General features: G+C 39.0%; 1 protein-coding gene across 2 annotated transcripts; it reads right to left on the bottom strand.

Annotated features, from left to right (window-relative positions):
- Nucleotides 1-84: 84 nt before the first annotated feature.
- phldb3 (pleckstrin homology-like domain, family B, member 3) lies at nt 85-26,864 on the bottom strand. 2 transcript variants are annotated; one of them, XM_054621760.1, is made up of 16 exons: nt 26,445-26,864; nt 20,711-20,795; nt 18,380-18,528; nt 17,819-17,929; nt 16,749-16,886; nt 15,765-15,893; nt 13,545-13,727; nt 10,058-10,168; nt 8,189-8,290; nt 7,699-7,786; nt 7,022-7,187; nt 5,346-5,427; nt 4,815-4,970; nt 3,533-3,755; nt 3,095-3,180; nt 85-1,712 (listed from the first exon to the last, which is right to left on the bottom strand). In XM_054621760.1, the coding sequence occupies exons 3-16, from the start codon at nt 18,524-18,526 to the stop codon at nt 1,578-1,580; spliced, it is 1,857 nt and encodes a 618-aa protein (XP_054477735.1). In that variant the 5' UTR covers nt 18,527-18,528; nt 20,711-20,795; nt 26,445-26,864; the 3' UTR covers nt 85-1,577. The 2 variants fall into 2 exon arrangements, with proteins under 2 accessions (XP_054477735.1, XP_054477734.1); XM_054621759.1 differs by lacking the exon at nt 20,711-20,795.

Raw genomic sequence — 26,864 nt, 5'->3', positions numbered from 1 at the left:
CAACTCCTTACTTGATGAGCATATGCAATACTGGTACTTTATTCTATGTTTCTAAAACTGATAAAGAAGCAAATAAGGTTTTACCAGCATTGAAGGGTCAGTGGCAATAATCCAACAACTGAGGCATGTCAGACTGATGGTTTGTCTGGATGGAACAGCTCTTGAAAGATTTTTCTAAGGAGTGGCGATCAGCCCAACAGGGTGTTGATTCTCTCTGTTCACTACAGTAATGCAAGTCTCCTCAGTGCTTTTCTGAGGGAATGAACTGTAACATTGAACTGTTGTTTCTCATATTTAGCAGAAAAACTGAAATTACTTCCCCACACGGCTTCCACAGAATATTTTATTTTGAAATAAGGAGGAAGTGTAAAAGTTTACAAGCTTATTACTCAACTGGTGCTGCAATGTGCACACGGCGTTAAGGAAATAGTTTCAAGAAACCTCAAATAAGAAAACAAGTAAGAAGTTACACAGATGTCAGGTATGTTGGAGAGTGTGTGGATCATTTGATATTGATCACTCATATATTTTTGGGAAATAAGAAAACAGTGCAAATAACAGTGTTTTGGGAAATGTTTGTAAACTGCTACAATAAATATTCCTGTAGGACATGAGGTTACTATGAGTTCTATGTGATTTCCCTAATTTCTCTGAAGAAAGTGTAATAAGATATTTGGTTACAACACTATTAAAAAGTGATGAACAATAGCACACTCGACACAGAACCAATGACTAGTAATTGTTGAAATATTTTTGAAAAATTATACATATCTTAGTGTGAAATATGAATCCATGAAGACTGCATTAAAGATGGAAAAAATATTTTAACATATATAACTGCCAATAAATATTTACATTGGGAAGAAAGAGAATGAATTAGAGCAAACTTTTGTATGAATAAACATTTAATAGTGCATTCATTTATTTGCATATCAAACCCATATAAATTTCCAATTAATAACTTAAGTCATTAAAATGTAATTTATGAAAACAAAGATACATGATATGGACAAATTAGTGGAAACACCTGACAATATGAAACAATCCAGCACAAAATACAAAAAAAAAATAAAAATAAAATTGATCACAGCACCTGTCTAATATAGTGATTTTATTGATGGGTCGTTTTATTGGATTGCATTATATTGTTCAGTGTTGCTATTATTGTGTCCAATCCCTGTTGTAGTGTTTTGTTGTGTATTGTACACCAGTACTCCTTTGATGCTGGACTATGACCAGCAGGGGGAGGTAGGGCTCAAAGAGAGAAACCTCCCAGTAACAGACTTCCAGTGGCATTAAGCTGCTTGTGGTTAACTGCTGGTTCAGCGGTGAACCTCCGCTGCCACTCAAGCATCAAGTAACAGTTTCCTCTGCTGTGTTCGAGCACATCTGTCCAGCATTTCGAACCACTGCACCTCTTCATCTGACACACTTCCACAGTTTCATCAGTCCGGATGCAGAATCAGCCTCTGGGGTGGATCTCAGCCAAACCAGCCCCTCGGACCGGGTGAAATGGCTCACTGCATTGTCCGCTCAGTGGCTTCACTCAATGGTTTTAAAGTCACTAATGCAGGAGGTCAATAACGGCTGTGCTCGTCTGTTGCCGTGACAATGACATCCATCCAAATCCGCATGGACACTGGATTGGAAGCCACCAGAAAGAAAAGACGGTCGTATGTCTTCACACAGAACGTCAGACTGGGCCGCGGAGACTGAAGAGAAGGGACGGACAGCATTAATGTGGCAATAATATCAGAAATAATTAAGACATTGTGGAGAAGAAGCTTTTTAACTTAAGGGTTCTTCAAGATGTCACTTTAAGACAGATAAGACAAATCTTTTGTTTCAACAGTACACTTGAAGTTATTTATCAATACTGCTCTCACAGTTCTGTCTCTATTTTGCTCAGAAGCTTTTCGTTTTTACATTTTTAAATGCATTAAAAGGAGACTGATGATTAGATGATTAATACAACTTTGACTATCACTAAAGTGAAGAACTAAAGAAGAGCAGTAGAAGAAATACTTGGATTCTTTACTTGAGTAAAAACACCAATACAGGAATTCAAAAAAAGTAAAATAAGTATAAATAAAAATAAGCAGAAACGGATATAATACTATAAATGCAACTACCTAATATAATGTTTAGCATTTAATAACCTTATCATGCATTTTTGGTTTAAAATCTTAATTTTTAAAGTAACTATAGCTGTCAACTAAATCTAGAGGATTAAAAAGTACAATATTTCGCTCTGAAATGCAGTAGAGTAGAAATAGCAAGGAGCTTAAGAATAAAGTAAAGATTACTATGCATTGTACTAGTGCATAGTACAACACTTGAGTACATGTACTCGTTGTTAACTTCCACAACTGCACGTCCTGCAGGCATTTTGTTTTGTTGTTTTACTTGAGCAGTTATTAATCTCCTCATGTTGATTGAGGTAAAATGTAATGGCAGGGTTTCCAGTGATAGTTGTTACTCAATTGTGAACCTAGAGTCATATGACACCTTTTAAAGACCTGAGACTTGCCAGCAGGAAGTAAAGCTTTACTCTACTCAGCAGTACTACTGTTACCTGACCCCGGCCTTTGATTTCTAATGTGGTAATTGTAGTGATCATCTGTGTCTTAAATCCCAAGACAAAATCAGCCATGCCTTGCCTCAATGACTCATTTGGAGAAGAAGCAAAACCTCAAATCTTTTAAACAAACTTGATCTCATGTGGATACACCACATGAGATCCGAAGGCAATTCTAGATAAGCTGAAAAAGTGCTTGAATCAAGAACAATGTGAAAAAAGATTTAAGTGGCAACCTCAACCGAAAATGTGCACTGAGTTATAGAAATATGTTTCCGTAAGTAATACCCTTTTTTTTTCTTTTCTGTTTTGATTCTTGGGATTGGGATCATGACTCGGCTAAACTGGCTTGTACATAAGATTTGAGACTCCAGAAGTCCAATTTAAACTGCATTTATCAAATTGTTGCTCTGGGGATATACAAGACCAGAGTTTTGTCACAGACCCTCCAGCGGGATGAATCACTTCACTTGACTTTGACAGAGTCACTTAGTGTGTTGGTGCATTAGAACTCACAGAAGTGGCCGTTCGTAGATGGTCAAGGTAAACTTCTTCTATGGCCTGGAAGTAGATGACTCCCTTTAGCTTCCTCTCATCACAGTCTGCAGCAAAAAGGGAGAAACAATTGAAAAAAAAAAAAAAAAAAATGTGGCGACAACAGACTCATTAGGACTCGATGGATATTCAAGTCATTACTAATCTGCAACTTTAGTATGAATTTAAAAATGATTTATAAATATCTTAAGAACTTCATAAGAACATAAATGTAAGTAAATAATGAAACCAGTTTTAAGTTGTTTTGTCTTAAAGTAGGAGGATAAAGTGAAAAATAATGTTATTGATGAAACATTATTTCCACATCAGTTTGACTTCCTTTTAGTGACTTAGTGTGACACACATTCGTGCAAACAAGCAATAAGAATGTGTACACACCACTCTCCCAGCCTGTCTGACCTGTATAGTAGGCTAGTCGTTTGTGGTCCATGTCAAACAGGAACCATCTTTTCTTCCAGGTCTTAACCCTCCCCCCTCGTTTGGTCAAGAAGCCTGCGCAGCGTCGAGGCGTCAGCCGCAGGTCCACGCAGCCGGACACTCCGTGACCCAGAGACTCCACGTGGGCCCGGAGGTCAAAGTTGGGAGAGAGGAAGAGTGGCAGGCCGTGCTGCTGGAGGGCCTTCTGTGATCAGATGATAACAATCTTATTGTAGTGGAACACGATACTGAGCATGTGCGTTTGGCTTAAAAAGATTTGGTGTGCTTTTCTTGGAAATTGTACCCACACTCTATATAGTACATCGCTTATACAATCATCATGAGTAGACTGACTTAATGAGTATTCCTGATACTGTTCTCAAAAAATAAGTAACCATTGATAAGGATTGAAGGTTCAAGGAACAGAAAAAAGTAAAAAAAAGAAAAAGTAGGATCCAGTGATTTTGGATCTCAACAAATATTAGTGTCTAGACGTCAGGATATTCTAAACCTCTACTGCATTTGTCATTGTTCTTATTATTATCTTTTGCATCTGCAACAGTCAGGGCATGTGTCCATATAGTGTTTTTTCTCTGGCAGAAAAGCGAACTGCAATATCTTGACAACATACCACCACTCTACCCGCTGTTATGTCACAGACAGGCATCGGCCCTTTGCTTATAATTATTTATTCGGGTTACTCTCTGTTCGTTTGACATTGTATTTTCACCATGACCCCCCCAACCAGAGGATTGCCTGAAAAGTGAGGTATCCAGAGTTTTCTGAAATAAATTTTTTTACTTTTTTTCTAGGCAGCCACATATGCTCTCTCCTCTCATTTGGAAAAACTGAAAAATGTATTTAAATAACCCTGGCGCTTAAAAAAAAAAAAAAAAAAAAAAAAAAAAAGGCTATATGGACACTCACTCAAAATTCTCTTTTTCTTATTTTAAATACACTTGTATAATTGCATTTTAGAAATAAAAGTAACTACCTTTGAATACTACCATAAAAGATAATTTAATCTAAACATTTGGTAGTACCTCCACGGCCCACTAGATGTCGCTCTGAAGCCTCAGCCCAGTTTGAGAATAGCTGATGTCGGTAATGTCAGATTTTGACAAGGAAGAAAAATGAGTGGAATAAAAGACTACTGCATGCATCTTTATCCTTTTTGTTATTTAACTGCCCATTGCTCAGAGTATGAAGGTGACTGATAAAAAACATCTTGAACACCACCATATGGTGGTTGTTTCATACATACCTCTGGGGAGTTTGGGGGAGAACTGGCCTTTGGTTGCTCCTTTGGTTCTGGATCTGGCTCGGGCTTTTGCGGAGTCTCTGGCTCCTGTGGTTCTTTTTTGGGAGAGTTTAGCTCTTTCTGCCTTCTCTCTTCCAACAACAACCACCGTCGCTCTTCCTGGGTGCACACATCGAAAATGATTAGCTTATCATCTTTGAATACAATGTGAAGACTTATTATTTAGAAAGAAAATGATGATACTGCTCTAACAGTTGTATGTACGATGGATTCAGAAACATGAACAATCCCCTTTAAAACTTCACATTGACTCACTCAATTTGAATGGTTAAACATTTTTCTCAGTCTTGGCATTCCATGTATGCGGCCAATGCTGCAAACATGTATGACAAACATCCAAACATCTGCTGGCTGTTTTCTTGGACCGTCATGTGCGAGCTGAGTGGGTGTCAGTGATCAGACAGCCGTGTCTAATGCAGTGTGTCGCGGGTGATTAGAGGTGTCAGCGAGTGTTTCCCACGGCAGGTGACTCACCCTCTCTCTGAGCAGCCTCTCTCTCTCTGCCTTGGCTTCCCTCAGTTTCTTCTCAATCTCCACAAGATCCAACAGAGACGGGCTGTGAGAGGAAGAGGAGGATTCATCAATGTAGGCAAAATATAAAAACAAACAAAATGTTTGAATTACTTTAAATACCATTTCAGAAGTAAGTTTGTTACCTAGCAAGGAGTCAATATGTGACTTTTCAAAAGCTACATGTGAAAATCAACATTGCTCCAAAGAGATCAAGTCATGTGTCCAACGTCATTTAATCCTTCAAAAAGTCAACAACACTGTAATGATAAAGTTATATACTCTTTCAAAGTGCAATACATTTTCAGCTCACATATGCTCACTGGTTTTAACTGTAACATTGCTTAGTATTTATATACACCTTTTATAGTAAACTCATACTGCGTTCATGGTGAAATGTTAACTATTTGTGTGGCAAAATTGAGTTGTGTTTTAGGAAGAAAGCCTTTTTTGTTACAGATTTTGTTTGTAGAGCCTGGGACAGATGACAAAGTTCTTTGTTTGCAATGTAAAGTAAGAAGTTGTGTTCATGTCTGAAAAATGTTTCACCACTGTAACAGTATTTTGTGGTGTGTTATAAGTCCATGTGTGCATGACACAATAAATTGCAAGACTAACTATTTAAATACATGTAATTTCACTGACTGGTTATGTATTCCACAAAAACATTATTTGTTTAATGCACTGGTCTTTTTTCAGACTAGGATAAGAAAACATCAAAAATACACATGTTGTTGGTAGTTTAAATACTTTGTCTATTTGCGTACGTAGGTTTGTCCTAATTTTAAAAAAAGTAATAGATAATGCCTCATTTGCATATCTAAACATATAATTTCAGAAAACATGTAATGCAAAAATGAGCTGTCTTAGTATAAGTAATAAACTGGTTAAGTTTCATGGTGACATCTAGTTGTTAAAATTTTGACCCGATTCACCTCAAGTGACTCCCATTAACTCAATAAACTTCACCTTCAGTAACTATTGCTGCTGCTGCGTTAGTTTTGGATATAGACAGTTATACTCAGAGGGTCCAGAAGTCCTTGTCCATTTGTTGATAATATTTGTTCCTGAGCCAAAATTTGTAAAATTCTTAAAAAAAGATTATTCTGGTTGGTCTAATTTGCAATTTTGGTCATCATTGCTATTCTTAATGATAACACTGACCCAACCAAGATAAGATCTGAAAATGTGTAAATCAACATACTTGATCCTACCATAACTGCTTAAAGACTGTTACAGTGTGCTCAGTTCAAGTTTTATCCCCAATTAAGTAGGGCTGGGCCAGAATATTCAACTATTTGTAGGTAGTTTTCTTTATTTATTTTGGGATTGGATAATCTTGGCTTGTTCTCTACCCATCTGATCATCTGATCATCTGGATGGATCTCATGTATGTTGGGGCAACAAACATGAGCAATGTTTGTTGCCCCAACATACATGAGATCCATCCAGATCTTAACAATTACTTTGTTGAGTGCATTGTTTTCAACAACCAATGCTGGCCCAAACTACGGAAATACTGCTCCTTACTGTTGTAGGTAAATGTAATGCATCAACCTCTAAAAGCACATTCAAAAGCCACTCTTCATTTCTCTCTTTTAAAAAAAAGAGCTCATCAAACGTGCGGTGAAGTAGCTGACCTGGCAGCGCGGGAGCTCGTTGTACTGTTACACGGAGTGAGGAACCCGCCGCCGTTGCTGTTCCCATGTCTGTGGCTGCTGCTGTGGCCGTTGCTGAGCCTATGGGAGGGTGGGGGGGAAGTGAAAGCCTCTGGGGTCTGGCTGTCTGGAAGTGTCCTCACCAACCCTGAGAGAGGAAGGAGATAGAGAAAGACACACATAAAAAGATGCATCGGTCAGCGCAAATAACTTCATACAAGATGTGGCGTGTGAGAACTTTGTGTGATTAATCAGATTAGATCAAGTTTTTTCAGTTACAGTTTCTCGGAAACAGACTAAGGTTTACCACACCTGGCAAGACGTGACATGACCTTGTGGATCAGGCTAGTAGGATTTTTGGTGACGGATAGGTGTGTGTGTGAAAAATAGATACTACTGAGGAGATTAATTATATAGGCTCTTCTCTGGCTCATCCGGTCTGTACAGGAAAATCCTGCTTTCTACCAACGTAATAACAGCCTGCCTTCTCTCCTGACACACCTTTGATTTGACTAATAGGGAGGGAACTGAACAAACATTGAGACAAAATGAGTGAAGAGAAAGAGTGTTTATTGTTCGCTAGCATGGTGCCCTCAGCTTAAGCAATCATGAGCCCAATAGAGAACAGAAAAAAAAAAAGGAGGCTGTTGGTAGCTCACCCTGTGCCGACTGCGGCCTGTCGTTGAATTTGTTGTTGCGATGCGAGCTCCGTCTTCTGGGCAAACTGGCCGATTCTTTGCATGGCTCCTACAAAACAATAAAACATTTAAACTTCATCTCAACTCGTAAACTAGAACTGAAGCGATTAGGTGATTACACAATTATTCTATTGACAGATATTTAATCTGCAATTATTTTTGATAATCGGTGATGTCCCTTTTTAAGCACCAATAACAAAACTACACAGCTTCTAGCCTCTAAAATGTAAATAAATGCATTTTTTTTGCTTTTCTTATGTGATATATACAAACTGTCTTAAAGTATCTTCAACGAAACAAGACGTTTTTAAAAGGAAAAAGGACATTTTTCAACAATTTCTAGACTAAAGAATTGATTGCTTCGTCGAGAAAAATAAATAATAATAAAAATATAATGAAAATAAATGTTGGTTGTAAACACATGTGGTATCCATAGCAACATGCTGCACACCTGAGGAGGCTTGTGAACGGTCATAGGGGAAAGTGACATCATGCAGGGGGCTGAGCCGGTGATGTTGGACCAATCAGTGAGCGGCTTCTTCTCTTTGAGAACCTGTAGGACCAGAATAAAATAACATTTGAAAATGAAAACTCGCTGCAAGGCACAAATACTATATACACATTAATTCAAATACAGTTTGAATGAACAGGAGCGGCGGGGGAATATGACAAACACGGTGACTGATGAAAAGCTGCTGCGTTCGACATACCACATCTGGCTGAGAATTAAATCTCCACTTCCAGGAGGGGTTGTAATGAGTTAAAAAGGAAATGATCATTGCCTATCTATCTTTTCCCTCTGACCCTCCCTCCTTGCTTGACTCACAAACACATGAGCAATTCAGTCTCCACATGCAGTCCACTGTTTAACCCTTTATCTGTCTCTTTCTCCACTCTACACCAGTACATACTCACAGGGAATGTGTGCACAGTGAAGACTTATACAGCAGTTACTGAGGATGGTGTTGTTGTCTTCTACAACTGTTCCTTGCTGGAAATCGAATCAGCTCAATTTGGCATAAACTATCTACTACACAAGTCATTTCCTATCAGACACAACAAAGTTTCAGTATTAAAAGTTTACTACACATGTGTCAGAAGTAAACCACATCCTGCACGAGGTCATATTGTAGTCATACACACTTGTCTGACACTGTCTTGTTCTTTCCCTCCTCCTCTTTACTGCCACTCCCTTCTTACCTCCCCCATTCTCTCAATTACTAGAGCAGATGAACCAAACATTAAGGCAGTTTTCTGACAAACACAACTTTAACGCCCGTCAGCAGCACGGATCGATTTGAGTGCATAATAATATTTTGGCTTACCGCTTGTCACAAGGATGTGCAACTTCTCCCAGCTTGCCTTCTCTCCCACTCACACATCTACACACACTCACATGTCCACACACACTCACAAAAGGCAGCACCCTCCCTCACATAGCTTACTCCTCCCTCTCTCATACTCATTCCCTCCCCCTCTCCCTCTCTCTCTCTCTTCTCCCTGTCTGATTTGCGTTTTTCTTCATCCAGATTTAGTCTCCTCCTCATTTCAACTGGTGCTGCCATAAGTCAGATCAAAGGCAAACCACTGGCTGTGTGATAAAACGTTCCAGCTCAGTCTAATTTGTGACTGAGTGAATCACAAATCACAAAAGAGAAGCAACTGTTCATAATAAACACTGTTAAAGCATGGCAAGTTGGGCTGTCCACAGTTACATTATCTCTGAAGCACTCTACGGCTGAGTATGAAATCAATCAGTATTGTGTAACAAATAATGTTGTAAATGTAATAAACAAGATCCCTAATTTCCAAATGTATTATGAGGCTATGTGAAAATGGTAATCTCTCTCTAGAAAACGAGATCTCAAAAGACTTGTAAACACCATGTAGTTTCTATATAGGATCTAATAATTCCAACGAAATATTCAGACAACACTACAAAACTACAAAACTGAAAACAGAATTGTGAATAATTTTACACAGGTACTAACAACACAATATTATCGTACCAATTTCTGTGAGTTAGCTGATCTATGTGACCTTATTATTTATTCAAGTAATAAGTCGAGTGAAGTAGAGTCACATAAGAGTCGATGTATACTGTATATCTACTGTATCTACAGCAAACCAACACCACATTTGTTCCACTGTGGAAACTTATCATACTAGTTCACACAGTCGCCATCTTTGGTAATATTCACAGGTTCCTATCTTTTTCCCATAGTTATATCAAAGACAAAGACATAATGAATCATAACTCTTCGTTGTTTAGCAGCAGTAGTGGTTATTGAGATAGACCACAATAACATAAATCTCTTACTGTTTGGTTTGTGTGGACGAGGTCTCTCCTCTCCTTCCTCAAGGCGTTCAGCTCCCTCTCCTTCTCCCTCTCCATCTCCCTCAGCTGCCTCTGTAACTGCTGGACTCGCTCCTGAAAATTCACACCGTGATTCCTGTAAGCGTGGACGGCCATATGGTCTCTTTTCCTCAAAAGAATTGGCATGTGCTGTATCTGATTCATCTGGGCTGGACCGAGTTTGCTTAATCTTTTCATCATGTTGTGGTTTAACGTTCGGAAAACATCCCTGAAGTGTGAGCAAGTGCGGAGCACCGAGCCGAGTTGATCTACTCAGCCGAGACTCGATGCAAATCAAACATCCATTTTGCAAGTTAATGAGAGTCACGAGGGGGGACACGTGACAGCAGGGCTCAAAAGCAATGACTGACTGTTAATAAATCAGTCAGCAAATATGACACAGTGAGAGACAGACGGACAGACAGACGGAGGGAATAGAGATGATCTGTCATCTGGCCTCACTGCAGCTGAGTCAACTACCATCCCTCTCACACAATCCCCCTCTTATTCTCCCTTGCTGCGCTCCTCCTCTTACATACTTCATCTAATTGTGGAACAATTCTATATTATTTTCACCATCTAACCTTTTGTCGAATTGAATGTGTTCTCGTGAAATTGGACATGTGAATGGAAAAACAGTCATTATGGAACTTCCTGTCAGAATGTAAACAAAGATTACAAGTCAAAAGCTGCTCCCAGTTGTTAAAAAAAATAATTTAGAAGCATGAGATTCAAGTCAGTCCTTTTGGACTCATGACACGGGAGAATGGCCAAAAAGATTTTGTCAATAAAGCTACTCTTAGCATTTTTTTTTACCCACCCCTGTTTTAGCCATGCTACGAGTAAATGGCTCTATGGATGGCAATCTGTCTTGCGGTCCAGATTGAAATATCTCAAGAATTATTGCCATTCAAATTTGTACAAATATTAATGGTCCCAAGGGGATGAGTCTCTCTGACTTTGGACATTTACTGTAGCGCCACTATGACGTTGACATTTGTTGTCTTGAGTTAAATGTCTCGAAAACTTTTAGACCGATTGCCCTCAAATAAGGTACAAAAATTCCTGTCCCTCTCAGGATGAAATTAAAAACTTTATTGATCTTCTGACTTTTTATTTGGCGCCATTATCACATCAAAGTCTTTATTTTGTCCAATCTTTTGGTTTATGAATAACTGCAAAACTAATGACATCCCCATCATGTAACACTTAGTTAAGATGGTGCATATTGTAAACATCAGCACATAAGCCTGGTCAACGTGAGCGTGTTAGCATGCTGATGTTAGCATTTAGCTGAAAGCGCCTCCATGTTAAAATGCAGCCCTACAGAGCAGCTGCTAGCATATAGCTGTAGAATATGAGTCCTTTTTATAGTGCAAAAGATTGATATCACTGTCAACGAATTAATCTGCAAAACAAACAACTTATATTTACTTTACTATACGTATGCTGACAATACAGAAACTGGCAGGACGAGCGTGTGCTAATGAAACTTTCCTACACAGTTTTCTAAATCTCAGTAATTTAATTAGACACTGAAAATATATGTTCAGGTCAATAAATCACTATACAAACAAAAAAACACACTAGGGTACCAATGTTTCAACAGTTAGCGCCTCACTGCAGTTATACATTTAGGATTCATCACACAAGTGCCAACATGTACCAGGCCTCCTCAAATTACCGTTAACTGTCTCCCAATTTGTTCTATTTCTTGACTCCCTCCATCACAATGCTGCAGAATAAATAGTTAAGCAATGACAGTCATTATCTTGGTGTTCACAGTAAATCAGATTAATTGGGAGGTATATTGTTTCTCTGCATTTAGAGTGCCTGTTCTGGTGCGTCCAATCAAGCCTACTCTATTCAAAACTGTCAACCATAGGCCTTTTTCATGCACACTGCTACCCAGAAACGGGTTTTAAGTTTAAGGTGAATGCCGAGGATAAATCCTTTTTATTTAGTTGCATGATATGGTGACACTGTTGTTGTTATTGTCTCTAAATGTTTTGAACTTTGTGTTTGAAAGACATCAATTTCTTTTGATTTTAACATTTGAAATAAACCTGTAAATTAAAACCAGCAGTGTTCTGCCAATTCAATGCTCAGCTATTGCATTTCTAACATGGATAAATAATCATGATCTCAATGTTGAACCAAAATGATCCTAAATTGTTATTTTAGCTGAAATGTTTTCTATGTGTTTTATCTAATTTTCTCAATTCTTGTCCCTGCTCTACCCTTCTTTTGTCTTGCTCTTTTGATTTCTCTCTCATGGTGGCCTCTGATGTAACTAAGCTTGCTGTACAGAGTCATGTGACAGTGTCAGGGCGATGCTGGTGAGAATGAGGTAAAGAGTTCATGCTCATGTCAAGATTTACCAGTGTCTGAGAGGAAGGAGGACAAGTCTTAGCCTGCAATTACAACTATGGGGGTCTCTGGAGGAGATTGTGAATATGTGAGGATATTGTAAATAATGTTGTAGTGAGTCCTTCAGGGCCAATAAGCCATTAACGATGGTTTTTCACTGTACTGCAGTGCAAAAATAGGATCTCAGGAAGATTTATGGCTTTGTTGATCAATGCCAACAACTCTGTGATTATTGTAGGAGGAGCTCAGATTTGTGGCTTTAAAAGTTCACTTTCTGGTCTGCCCTCTCCTTATTTTTACTCTGACGAAGTAGTTTAATTTTAGACAGGATGATGCAAAAACATTTCAGCAAGAAAAAAACACTTTTTTTCAAGTCATAAAAGGGAGTAAATGTTTCTTTTGGGATCTCTATGATAGTTTGTCTTACTCTTCAAAGTCATGAATATACATATGTTTGTGTCAACTTATGGACACAAATAAAAGAGAGGAGCGGAGCTTTGTGCAAAAAAAATAAATCACTTATGTAGGAATAGAATTAGTTAAAAGTTTGAATTATTATTATTGAGTTGTTATGATACTTGCTTCTGACAAAAAAAACTGAATTGAACACAAGTAGGATTTTTCAATAGGTGAAAATTTACACTACTAATAAAGAAAAAAATGAAATATTTTATAAGAATGTTTGCATTTCCAAGGGGTAGACAAAATAACAGGAACACCTTCAAAATTGACAATAATCAAAAACAAAAGCACCACATGTCAGAAATGGAACGTTGTCGCCCTTGTAAATTGGACCTTTACATATCTTTTGTCAAAATTCACAAATGTATACGTCTTTGCAGGGCTGCTTTATTGGACTTTATTGTTCCTGTTATTTTGTCCACCTGTTCTAGGTACAAGTCTGACATCACAAGTCTGTATTGAAGGGAAGTTTGTGTGAGGGCTAATCTCATAACAGCCTGCGGGGGGTTAACACTGAGATGAAGCACATGACATGCAGATAAGCTACAAACCTGTGTAACAAACTGGGGAAGCTGTGAAATTCTGTAGAAAATTCCTTCTACCGCACGTTGTGGTTTACCTGCACCGTGTTGATCCCACGCTGCTGACGAGAGATTTCCTTCTCCATGTCCCCATCACTCTGCCCCTCCTTCTCTTCGTCCGCCGTGCTCGCGTCTTCCTCATCAATGCCGCTCTCTTGCTCCAGAACACGAAACTCCCAGTCTTCAAAGGCTCGAACTGCCGCTTCCATCGCCTCCTTTTCCTGCATTCAGAACCGAGAAACCGACCAGTTTGTGTTTGAGAAGCTGGTCTTGTTATTTACCATTATAAAAACCTAACTCACCAAAAAGTTAATCCTTTCCAAAAATGATAATATTATGCTCATTAGATAATAATAATAAAATAATAATAATAATAATAATAATAATAATAATAATAATAATAATAATAACAGCTAACAATCTAAAGAAAATAATATTTTTTTATTTTTTAACTTTAATGCCAGATGAGTTTGTGTGAAGCAACACACAGATGCTGCCTCAAGGTAGAAGCTATCTTAGTACAGAATAAATGCTGTATATGGACAGAAGATATAAAAATTGACTTAAGAATTAAACGTTTTAATAATTTAATGCTAAAATGATCCTGAAGAACATTTTCAAAGAGTCAAAATATGTTCTGTTTATAAAATTGCAAGTACAGATGAAAGTCAAACTTGTACAGCCTCATTGTCACATAACCAAAATACCTGCGCTCTTGCTCTTTCTTTTGTGCATGTGCATGTGTCCCCCGTTTGTGTGCACGTGTGTGTTTTTCTCTATGGCGCAATTTTAGACAAACCAGTTTCTGAAAGATCTTTCCAAGTAAATCTGGCCTGTCACAACATAAAGTAACTACCGGCTGCTGGACTGCACCCAAAACCTTTACTCAAACAAAGCTTTTAAAAAGGTCTCCCATCTTGTTCCGTAACATTCACAAAGAAAAATACACAACCTGTGTGTGTGTGTGTGTGTGTGTGTGTGTGTGTGTGTGTGTGTGTGTGTGTGTGTGTGTGTGTGTGTGTGTTCCGTAACATTCACAAAGAAAAAATACACAACCTGTGTGTGTGTGTGTGTGTGTGTGTGTGTGTGTGTGTGTGTGTGTGTGTGTGTATCTGAAACGTTGACACATCAGGTTTGAACAGGAACTGAATAATCACACTTTGTGCAACCAAAAAAACAACATTATGTATAGGAGGCAGAACCTACGCCAAAGTAACACACCCTAACACACATCGTGAGCCAAAGCAGCACAACAAGTATCAGTATCAGTTTTAGCTTTCATTTGGACAGCTGCCAACAATGTCATCTATTGCATTTCTTCTTAAATAAGCAAGTTAAGGAAGATTAGATAGTTCACCACATGACATGGTCAACTGTTATTGGTAATCAATATATCAAGGTTCAGATCTAGACTTAAAGCTGGGGGCAGTTGATTTTGTTTTTATACACAAGATTCACAACCTCTCAGAAGCAGTAAATAGACCCATTTTTGTGCTGCTTTTCTTTTCTTTTCCTTTCTTAGTTTGACCAAAATGTTTAGGAAACAGCCATATATAGCTGCATTGATCACTTGTGTTGACATTTTTGTGTTTAGTACATTTTTTTAAATACGTAGTTTCCGTTGTCAAAAAAGTAACAATGATATGTCAGACATGGAATATCCAAAATCTTCATCCATCTGTTAAAGCGATGGTTCAGACATGGGTGTCTTTTACGTTATGTTCCAATGGTTTCATTAAGACATGACCGCTCGTTTATAGAGAGCGTGATATTTGGCTAAATAATTACTGTTATTGTAGTTTGGGGTTTTAACCTATTTTTGCCCCATTTGCACTGTTGTTGTTTATTTTTTTATAATTGATTTTAGAAACTTTAATCAACAACTTTCTTTCACAGTGTTTCATAGTTAATTAAACAGATGTTATTTTCTCAGTGCATATCAGAAGAAATGTTTGGTGGTCTTAAAAAGAGAAACAACATTTATTTATGCATGTTTTACTTTTTTACGTTGTTGTGCCGCGTTGCAACTGTGATACGGAAATGTTGCTTCGTCCGACAGGGTGAGATCTACCATGACCTTTAACCTAAAAGTCACCAGGGTGTTTATTGACACAAATTGCTATCACATTAACTAGTCTAGATTGAAAAAGAAAGCGCTGAACTTTTGGAAACATGGATACGCTTAAGATCCCATCATCAAAGGTTTCTTCTTGTGTTGCTTCGTTCATGAAAAGGCTACGTGCAGCTCAGCGGCTCACCTGCTGCAGCTGCAGTTTTAGCTGTTCTCTCTGGCTCTCTGGCTGACTGGGGATCAGTTTCTCCTTCTCCTCACACCTCCCCTTCAGTTCCTCCACCCTTTGTCTTTCCTCCTCCAGACTCTCTCGCTCCTGCAGTAACAGAAGGTGAAGCAATAGTACAGTCATCACCTAACTGTTTAAACCAAAACCAAAACTATTGCAAAAAAGAAAAAAAGAACACATTAACAAGGGAATGTACCAACTGTGTTTACAGAGTTTGTTCTGAACGACTTACTTCAGACCAGCTCTACTCCAACAGTCCTTTCATGGGAATGGACTTATCATTGAATCGATCTTGTGTTATTGTTAGTAGACTAATACTTAGCCAACACATTTTAACGTGTGAAAGCACTTCAGACAATCTGTTGTGATTGCGTACTCAAACTTTACTCCAAATAAGTAAATAAATAAAAAAGTAAGTAAAAATAAATATGGCTTTCAAATAAATCCTGTAGTATATAAATGAGGTAAAACATATAAAAACAAACACAAATATAAATATATATATGCATCAATATAGTTAAATAAATAAAAAAATATGTTTTTATTACAATAAGGACTACATTTAATTATATTCAAATGATTGGGGTCAAAAATTTGGAATTAAAAAAAGAAGTATTTACGTATTTATTTAGAAAAACTGAACTTAATTGACTGATTTATATATTCATATTTGCATTTGTTTATATATAAATGCCTTGTTTATTTACTTCAGGATTTATTTTAAAAGGCGTATTTGTTCATTTCTGTATTTATCCATTTAATATTGAATAAAAAAAAAGGCATTGCATAATGTTAAGCCATTTAAATATTACAATAAACACTATTAGTCCTTTGGTCATTCAGCATGACAGAAGAACACAATCATGGCATAAAACATCACAAATGCAGGGTATGAATCTGTGAGCACTGAATAACTTTGATGTTAACTGTATCACAGGATACCTTCTGTCTGTCGGTGTGTCTGTGCTTCTCCTTCCGTCTGGCCTGCTGCTGTAGAGCCTGCAGCTTCTGTGTGTGTCTGTGCAGCTGGGTCTGCTCCGTCTGCAGCTCTCCCTGCAGCAGGGCGATCTCCAGCTGCAGCTGAAAGGACAGCAGACGCCACTGAGCTTAATCATATTGATCAGAGCCCGAGCAAGTCAGAGATATGCATTCCTTTCCAAGTCGATGTTTGGAGACAGCTTGGAGATTTAAATGTGCAGACTTCAGCAGAAACACAATCAAAGTCATTTCAGTGTTTCTCTAGACACACTGTCTTGGTTGTTAATTTGTTGCAGCAGTCACAGTGAGTTAAAATAACCCTTAATGGAACCTTAAGGGAATACTTTAATCCCAAAAGGACCATTTGTATATCAATACCGCACCCTGTTTTGCCTTGAAATACTGAAGAAAACTTTTTTTTTTTCCTCGCATGACTCCAGGGTGAACACATAATCAAAAAACGGAGAGTCTAGTCTAAGAAAAACAGCGTTTAGCAGCGAAACTATATGAAAACATGCAGTGTCATCAAAGTGTAAATTATGAAGTCACATGCTCATTACTTCCCAAACACATGCATGTTCTCTAAAATCGTATTATTTAAGAACATTTCTGAATAAACAGTCTCATGTTTGTTCCCGCGAGTACTGATTTCTTAAAGTATTCTAGGTAACACAGGGTTTTGTAGTATTCCTTTAACTACCTGTTTTGCAACTGCAGGTGAAGATTAAATATTCTTAAATTCCTTCTAGGGCTGAAACTTATTTTCATATAATTTTTCCAAAAAAAGCCGCTATTCATACTATCATATTTGTAAGAAAATAAATCTTTTTTTTTTAAAATCTGGAAATAAATAAGCCACTATTTTCAATCTTGATCAACTAGCTATAGCCAGTTTTATTATTTAATTATTTCAGCTATTAGTCACTCAGGATTCTGCTTTACATTTTACATCAAATTGAACTACATCAGTTGCTTTCCTTAAATGTGATGAAACACCCGTATATGACTGGGCCACAATTGTCCAACATGCTCACTTCGATCTTTAGTTCCTCCTTCTGTTGGTCGATCTCTTTGATTCGCTGATGGAGCATTGAGGGCGACGACAGGACCCTCAGTGAGCCCGCCTCCAGCTTTTTAATGCAGGACTGACAGAAAAAGGAGAAAAAGTGACCACATGCAAGACTTAAAACAGTAAACAAGTCAGTAATCGAGGATGATTCGCTGGTTGAGCACTTAATATATTCGTATTAGTCTGTTGCAATTATTGTTTTCGTAGTAATTTGCCTCTGCACTATACTTTTGCTCTGGCTTATGCTTTGAGATGCTTGTTTAAGAAAGGAGATGCACTTATGACTTCTGGTGACTAGTAGTTCTCTTGAATACCTATGTTGAATACACTTCCTGTAAGTCGCTTTGGATAAAAGCGTCTGCTAAATGACTGTAATGTAATGTAATGTAATGAACTGCATAGAGCGGGATGCTTATCGCTTCTTACATGCAGCTACAGAGAAGGATTTCATGTATTACCATCCCATCGTTTGACATTGAAGAGCTGCATCACCATCATCATCAACGGCTTCATCTCACTCACTTACCCGCTCACTCTCCGTGCTGCTACTCTCTGTATCCGACTCCGCCCCCGATGAGGCGGGGCTCTGAACTCCAGCCACTCTGGTGATCCACGGCGGCCGCAGACCGGGCTGCCACGGGCTCCTGGGGCTCTCCATGTTATGTTGGGGCATTTCTTAAAAGGCAAAGACAGGGGAGGCCGTTAATGAGAGCTGCTTACTTTGGTGAAAATAGTGGTAATCTAATATGCTGCATGTTTGAAGGCGTATAGGAGATCGGGTGACTGTTCACAGAGGGGATTTCACAGCTGAGTAGTAACTGCATAAGCACTTTAAAACACCAAAATTCCCGCCCGGGTTCCAGAAAACAGCCTGTGATGGAGGAAACTCTTTACAGTATAGAGGAAACAATAGTGAAAGAGAGGGCAGAGTTCAGGATGTGGGCGGTGGTTTTGTGGTTGTGTTTTAAGCACTCTGGTGTGTGTGTGTGTGTGTGGACACAAAGAGTGATAAACAATAGTCCTTTCCATTGGAGGCTTTTGATGTGCATCGGCAGACAACAGTCAATGAAATACTACAAGGAAAATATGCCCACAAAAAAAAAACTGGAGCACATCAGAATTGACTTTGAAGTACTTTTAATGTTGAACTTTTTTGTTCTGTCTGTCACATTCATGTGCATTTACCAGAGCAAACATCCCTGTATAGTGTTTACACTGTTGCATCAAAGTGCTTTACGACATTTGGGAATATGTCGACCTAAAGGCCCATATCATCCCGTTCTCTTTATTCTATTTCTCCTTTAAGTCCTTTACTGCGTGGTCTCTCTTTAAACAAAAAGATACATGCACGGAACAAAACTTATTTTGTGGGAAAATACTTGTGATTCCTATTGTCCAACCTTTTCCCACCATCTTTCCCTTGCCCTCCCTGCCCTCCCTGTCTCCTTGTATCCAGACCTTATTAGGCTGCAGGGAATGCAGGCAGAGTGGAAGCACAGAGATAAATATACAGCTGAGATATGAGTGAGGGCTTCCAAACAACGACTGGCACACTGACACGGAGAGAGAGAGGGGGGGGCATGGACAGAAAGAGGAAAAGAGAAAACGGCAGGAAGTGGAGTGTAAAATGTCAAAGGCTTGTTTTCTTGTGATGCACCAAATATGCAACATGCAGCTTTACAGAGGTGTCCATGGATATAGAATGAGGGGAAAACTGTAAATGTTATCTCATCGTGAGGATATTTTTATTGGTGCAATTCCAACTCAGGTCTGTAATAACTGACTGTGATTGAAAAGGGAAATCTGCACCTATGAGGCGATGTGGAAATGGCATTAAAAATGTTCAGCAATGCTCATTTACACACAAACTCGCTTTTCTCATGATTTATATATAAGGCCCGTTGTTAATTTGCCCTCGATTGTTTGAAAACAAATTTAAAGTGAGTTTTCTGTAATAAAGTTTGGTAAGCACCGTATTACTGTATTGATTTCTGTACCAAATTTCTCACAATTTCCACTTTGTCCTCTGACTTTCTGTTCAGTTAAAAGCTGACAACTTCTAGGAAAACGAGGCAGAGAGAACTTCACACCGAGTTACATTATAATCCAAACAAACATCAGTGCAGGCGCTTGCTATCCGACCTCCAGCTAAAGTCCACTCAGATACACTATCAACAGCCGAGAGAGAGAGAGAGAGAGAGAGAGAGAGAGAGTGAGTGAGTGAGTGAGTGAGTGAGTGAGTGAGTGAGTGAGTGAGTGAGTGAGTGAGTGAGTGAGTGAGTGAGTGAGTGAGTGAGGGGCGCATACAGGAGTAAAGTCCACGTTTTCATGTTAACATGGTGGATTGTCAAATGCAACAAACAACAGGCTAAACAAACACAATGCACTGATAAAACAAGAGATAGTGAAAGAGTAGGAGACGGTAAGAAAGGATAAAAATGGATTTAAAAAATAAAGCACATGCTCAGGAAAAAAAAATAAAAAGCAGAGTTCAGCCTGAAAGTCGTATCAAAGAACAAAACAAAGTTTTGTGCACAAAATAATTGGACTTGATTGTGGGGAGGGGAGCGCCTCTGGAGAATAAGATAACGGAGAGGGAGTGAACAGAGCGTGCATGTGTTTTTGCGTGGGATTGTGTGTATGAGTTTTGCAATCACTACCCAGAGGTAACACAAGACAAAAGCCTAAACTCTTAAACAGAAACCTGGAATAGTTCAGCAATGCTAATTATCAACCACAGATCAGCAATAACTTGCAACAGCTGACTCACCATAACACAAACACAGTCAGATCAGTGTGAGAGAGTTATGTATGTTCAACAACACAGCAGAAAGCTTATCGTGTCATATTGTCTCACCATAAACTCAAATCAGCAAAGTCTTGTCTCCCTTTCTTTCACTCTGAGGCTCCGCTGTAGTTTCAGCCTTCTCCATTCTTATCACCTGTAGGTTTGAGTTAAAATAATCCAGATAAAAGTGAAAACACGTCCTGCTGCATGAGAAAAGTGACTTAATCCAGTACAAGCAAACACTTTTCAATGCTGCTGCTCCATCAGGGTGTTTTTCAATAGAATAAATAGAAATCCGGCTTTCTACAAAGACATCGGTCACCATCGGTCACACACAGAAACCCTAATGGATTTTATCCAGAACATTACATTAGCTGCCATGTTGTTTGTTACACGCAGAGCTGGGATGTTGACAAAATAAGACTCTAATAATCATCCTCAACTCTGGAAGCAAATACAGCATGACAAGTTCATGACATTTGTTACAGCAAGAAAACACTGGTAAGCTTGAATATTTTCACCATTATCTTCGATGTGACATAAGCCAATAAAATCAAAAGCCATGTCATAAACAAATCTTTTTCAATTTGAAAATATTTTGCTCTAAAGACACTTTTTTTCTTCAGCGTGACAGCAATATATTGTACTGCGTTGCCTGATGACTTTGGAAATGATTAGCACTAAATGTTGGCTTTTTAGAAAAAGAGAAAACTACTTTTGCTTTCAACCAAACATCAATGCTGAAGCAGAACATGAAATTTCATACCTTTTGCTTTTGAAATTTTCAAAACCTGGCGCCTACATTACCCAGGATGCAACTCCACCACCGACAGTTGGGTCGGAAAAATTCAGGTGTGTCATGCTTGTGGCGGCTAATGTCGCTTTGAGCCACTAAAACCTGATGATGCCTCCTCATCAGAGCCATAAAACACAGTATTCAGCTGTTTTGGCCATCTCTTAAATATGTTCTGTAGTTTCCCTCTGTACAACTGTACCAACGTCTTTGCAATATGTTTCTATGTTGGCACTAAGACCTGGGCCTAACTCCCTCTTCCTAACATACAGCGAGTGAGCAAACTCTTGTGGGTGGAGTGCAAAACATTGTCCAGGTTTACTAGAGATGTCGCAGCGTGAGAAGGGGATTAGATTTGCTGCTGTGCAAACGAGTAACTGTGTAAGATATTTCTTCAGAACCAATGTTATTTTCTTAAAATGTAATCATTTCCTCAGCTAGAGTGATACCTTTTTGTGATTTGTGCATTGCTATCTGTTATATAGGTTAGAATTATATAGGCTGTAATAGAGAGGGATATTGATTAATGGTCAGTTACTGGTGACAGTTAGTTTTGACCAATGAAAACAGGTTGGAGATGGAGCAGCGGCGCAAAAACAGAGCCAGGGCGAGCGTCGAATAGCCCGTTCGCTGACGCACAAAAACAAATAGCATACACTTCAGCTCCGAAATGATGAAAAATGACACAGCAGCACTCTGAAACGAGCTCGTCCCCGTCAGGACCCCCACGTTGGTGAGTGGTTGAAAGAAAAAGTGGTGCTAAGCATTGTGTAAACAAAAACAAAAAGTCAACAGCCATATTCCATCAGCAACACACAGGACAAAAGAGCTCTGACGGTGGTATGCTCTGTGTGGGTGTGAATGCTGATTACAGCCCGTCACTATGCGTTCAATCCCGGGGCAGTATGGGGAAAACAAGTCACACACGGAGCATGTGAGCTAAACTGCCCCGTAAAGAGGGGCCTATGTACAATGCCGGATTAATCCACAGAGGCCAGACTTTGAGGTCAAGCCGCTCTCAGTTCACTCAAACTAAACTTACAATTTATCGGATATCACTGGAGGTTCGTGTGGAGTTGAATGTGGCAACAGGTAGGTCTGAGTGACAAGGATGAACTGAGCTCTGACACTGACAGGGTCTTCTCTCTGGGTTACAGTGCACTGCAGGGTAAACAGTAGATAGGTGATGTGTGTGTAAGCTCTGTGGCCTGAAGCTGAATTTCCCATTTTGCACAATATGAGAAAGATTGATCAAACCACAAACTTCCATAAAACCAACAAAACCAAAAACTTCCTGCACACTGTTGATCACTTCTACTCGTTTTATTTGCAACATTTCATCCGGATAAACTAACACATATATTGATTTTATCCAATGAGGGAACATAAAGTGAGTACCAGTGATCAACACTGTGCAGGAAGTTTTTGGTTCTTCCACAGACAGAATTTATCATCTGTCTATAAGATTTTCTGGAGTGCAAAAACTGTGTCGACGTATTGCAATTTAATTCAATTAGATGCAATTAAAAGCAGATCTTCTCCCGGCTGCAGACCTTGAAAACAGTGAAAAATAAAACCTCTACTAAACCTGACAGTCATGTCCCGTCTCAAATATTTTCAGAGGATTAGCAAGTTGTGAAATCAGTCATGTTCACCACAACATACATTCACCGCATTCCACTGTACTGCAACGTGCTGCATTGCCTTTCAACACAGTGGCAATATACAAACCAGAGGGGCATCTACAGCCCAGATGACAAAGTGCTTCTTTAGTTCTCATCTGCAGAAGCTATAACACCAAAAACCAGCTATTAAGCCATAGGAACAACCAGAAAGTCACATATTATTTTTACAGGCTGTGGCTTCAATAAAACAGACCACATCTCCAGCCTGTAAAACTTTGGGTTCAGCAGCAGGCCTGACATCATCACATTACGATCTTATGCACACGATGTTTCCAGCTATTATAAGTCATTTTCCTATTTTTTGGTCAGAATTGATACACTTTAGTCCCTCCTTTTGACACTTACTTGCACTGGGCCTGCTACAAAACACATAAAGTCTAATTTTAGGCTTATTGGTTTCTGCTAGATTGTATGAAAGGGGAAATAATGGCTGCAGCAGCTACGCCTCCATACTTGCATGTGTAAATGACATCCCACGCGATGTAACTCGCTAGATTTGCTTCCTTAAATCAGATCAAAACTGATATATTTATGGGCCTTTTCTTACAATCAGACAAAGGGCACGCTGTCATTTGACAGATTAAGTACTGTGGTCTGCCCTGCAGTGAACTCTGGACCTGCTGCATGTGGCTTCTGCTGGCTCTGCGCCGAGGACCAGGAAGCTTTCGTCACAGTACAAGTTTGTGAGCAGGAAAAGCAGGTGAGAGGAGCCGGTTTTGTCTGTCACTCAGCTGTCAGTGAGAGGAAATACAAGTGACAAAGCCTTCCTGACACTTGGGTGGCAAAAAAACTGCTGCAGCTAGTTAAGCTCAGTGTCACATGCAAGAAAATGTACGTACAACAAACATGCATTCTGAATCAAGCTAAAAATCAATCTGACTATTTGAAAGGAAAAGAAACAACCTAAAACATTTCATCGCTCAATAAATAAATAAATAAAAAGCTAGTGGTATTGGACATTATATTTATTCTGTTGTTTCGTGGTATATTTTTCTACATTCCTGTGAAATATTGACTGACTAGCTGATGCATGAAATGTTGTGCTGTGAATACAATGGCAGCTTCATGCACTCATCAGCTGTACACGTCGGGATATATCGGCTCCAGCACCACGAATAGAAAGGCCTGGGCATTGAATGAAAATGTTTAGCTAGTGCAAACAACAATATAAAAAAGTTGAATTGCCAATAAATAATACTTTTGTCAATATGCTTTGCAAACTCTTATTATTATTCAACAAAAAGAGGCCAACTCTTTCAAATACTAAATGCTGTACAAACACTAGCCGCCTTACAAGAACTTTGCTTTACATAAAGTCTAAAGTAATAATAAAAAGTCAGGATTTCAATCAGGTAGCCCATTATCAAATCCAAGAAATAAGTAAACAAGATTCAATGCCAGCTTCCAGTAGAGTTTCTGATATTCTGGGCTATGAAATCAGATTTTTTTTCTATACAAAAAAAACACGGAGATACGACATCCATCCCTACAAGTAGCCTCAATTGACCAGAATGCAATGCTGCCTTGGCACTTGTGCACTTAGGGGTGCAAATCAACATCTTGTCGAATTTCAGCTGTCGACATTTTAACTCTCACTTTAAACTATATGCAACAAGTTCAGCAGGTCAGATGCAAGAAAAACTGTTTAACTGTGTTTTTGTGTTTCAAAAACTCCTGCAATGTAGAGCTAAAAAATATATATAAAGATTATTTGTAAATAGTAATTAATCAACAGAAATGAAAAGGAAAAAAAGGTGTCGATGTGAGGATTCGCTGCTCTCATCCATTTTATATCTTTGAATATCTCTTTGTTTTGGTCTAATCAATCAATTTGAAGATTTGACTAAGCAGTTTCAGGGTCCTGGTATTGTGCATGCTGACTTACTGTTGTAGTTTTCTGGGAGACTTTAATGCAATGGCAAAATTAATAATGTTATTAGTAACACCTGTGATTTTCCTTCTATGAGAAGTGAACATATCTGCTATGAAAAAGGCTTATAATTAGTTGCAGCCCAACTGAAATGCATCAATACATCCTCCCCTACACACATCTACCTGCAGGCTTTAATTAGGCTTTAACATTAGAAAATCTCATGGATCGAAATAACAAATGCAGAGTTGAAGGTATATTGTGAGAAAATCTCTTTTAATAAATTCACATCTGGCTACAGAATGCAACTCCTGGCATCAGTACAGGTTCAACTGCTCTGACAGAGATTCATTAGGCCTGAGTAAATCTTTGGGAATTGTGATGCAAGAAAAGAGTGATCCATTAATGACAGCCTAGGATGCAGGGCTCAGACACAGATTTGTCAGAAGACAGTCAAAACAATACGCGCGTGTGTGTGTGTGTGTGTGTGTGTGTGTGTGTGTGTGTGTGTGTGTGTGTGTGTGTGTGTGTGTGTGTGTGTGTGTGTGAGACAGACAATAACTAAAAGGCAGAACTCCCTAGACAGCAAAGCCTCCCAACCAAAGGCAATTTGTCAACCTACACTCCCACTCTGTTTACTCTGTGCGTGCTGATGGAAGGATAAGCGGAAAGATATCTCAGGGTCATTTTACACAGAAGGGCAATATATATTAGGTAGAATTATTGTCATGGGTACCAGTTGGTCTTAAAGGGGTGGGGGGGGGGGCAAACCCCTTGGTGCCCCCAAATGCCTTCTAGGATGCACAAAAACAAACATGATAAAGCGCCTCCTACGCTGCTCTGCAAGTGGAGAAAACAAGATGCGGTGAACTAATGGGTGCAGTTAATTAGAGAAGACGTGATGGAGTGACATATGAGATGCTCTACATGCTAAAAAAACAACAACAACACTTTCTGCAAGCTGGTTCCCCACCACATGTTGCTCTGAGCCTTTTTTTAAATATTTCTTTTTTTTTTTTTTTTTTTTTTACTTCTGCCCCTCAGACATCCTGAATCCACCATTAGTCATGGGACAAGGTTTGAACAAAAAGATAATTGAGTATGAATCAATGAACTATACTTCACACTCACGGCCAAAGAATGAGGTTTAAAGCTGTGTTGCTGTTTTGGGAGTGTATACAATACAATACAATCAGGAAGTATGTATTAATTCCTCCTTTGTTTTGGGTTGCAGAGGGATTCAAATAAAAAAATTAAAAAAAAAAGTAGATGAATTTTTTTAGTCTATATGACAGAGGGACTCCCAACTGTCCCATGTCATGAACACTTCAGTGTCAGGGCTGCTTTACTTTAACCACTTGTGTCTGTCTGGCGTGAGAAGTTTGGAGGTGGAAGAAGTACAAAATAAAGAAAAAAACAAAACATGAATGAAAGAAAGAACAAAACGCTTCTCACCTGGACAACGTTGAGGGTCGATCATCCAACGCATAACACAGCGACAACGCCGGGACGCGGAAACAAACTTTTTAAAGCGCTTTCACTTTCAGACGCTCCACTCAAGAGTCTTGTTTAGTTACTTCGAGCTCTCCGACTGTTTGCTGTGAGACTGACAGACATGTTATATCCGTATGAGCTTGCTTGCTGGCTGGCTGCTTGCTGGCTGGCTGGCTGCTGTTTGCGTCAACAGGTGAGGTTGGAGTGGGAGCGACGCGTAAAGGAGGCGGCGGCGGCGGCGCGACTAATACTAAGTGTTTAGCGCGGTGGGCGTCAGTCAAAAGAGAAGCATCATGTTCTCTTTACGAAGTTCCCCGCAGGTTCCTGTGCTGAGAGTGCAGAGAGAGAGAGGGAGAGAGAGAGAGAGGGGGGGGGGGTTTC

Source organism: Anoplopoma fimbria, chromosome 20 (assembly GCF_027596085.1).
Source record: "Anoplopoma fimbria isolate UVic2021 breed Golden Eagle Sablefish chromosome 20, Afim_UVic_2022, whole genome shotgun sequence".
Classification (NCBI taxonomy): Eukaryota; Metazoa; Chordata; class Actinopteri; order Perciformes; family Anoplopomatidae; genus Anoplopoma; species Anoplopoma fimbria.
This window is presented reverse-complemented; position numbering and strand designations above follow the sequence as displayed.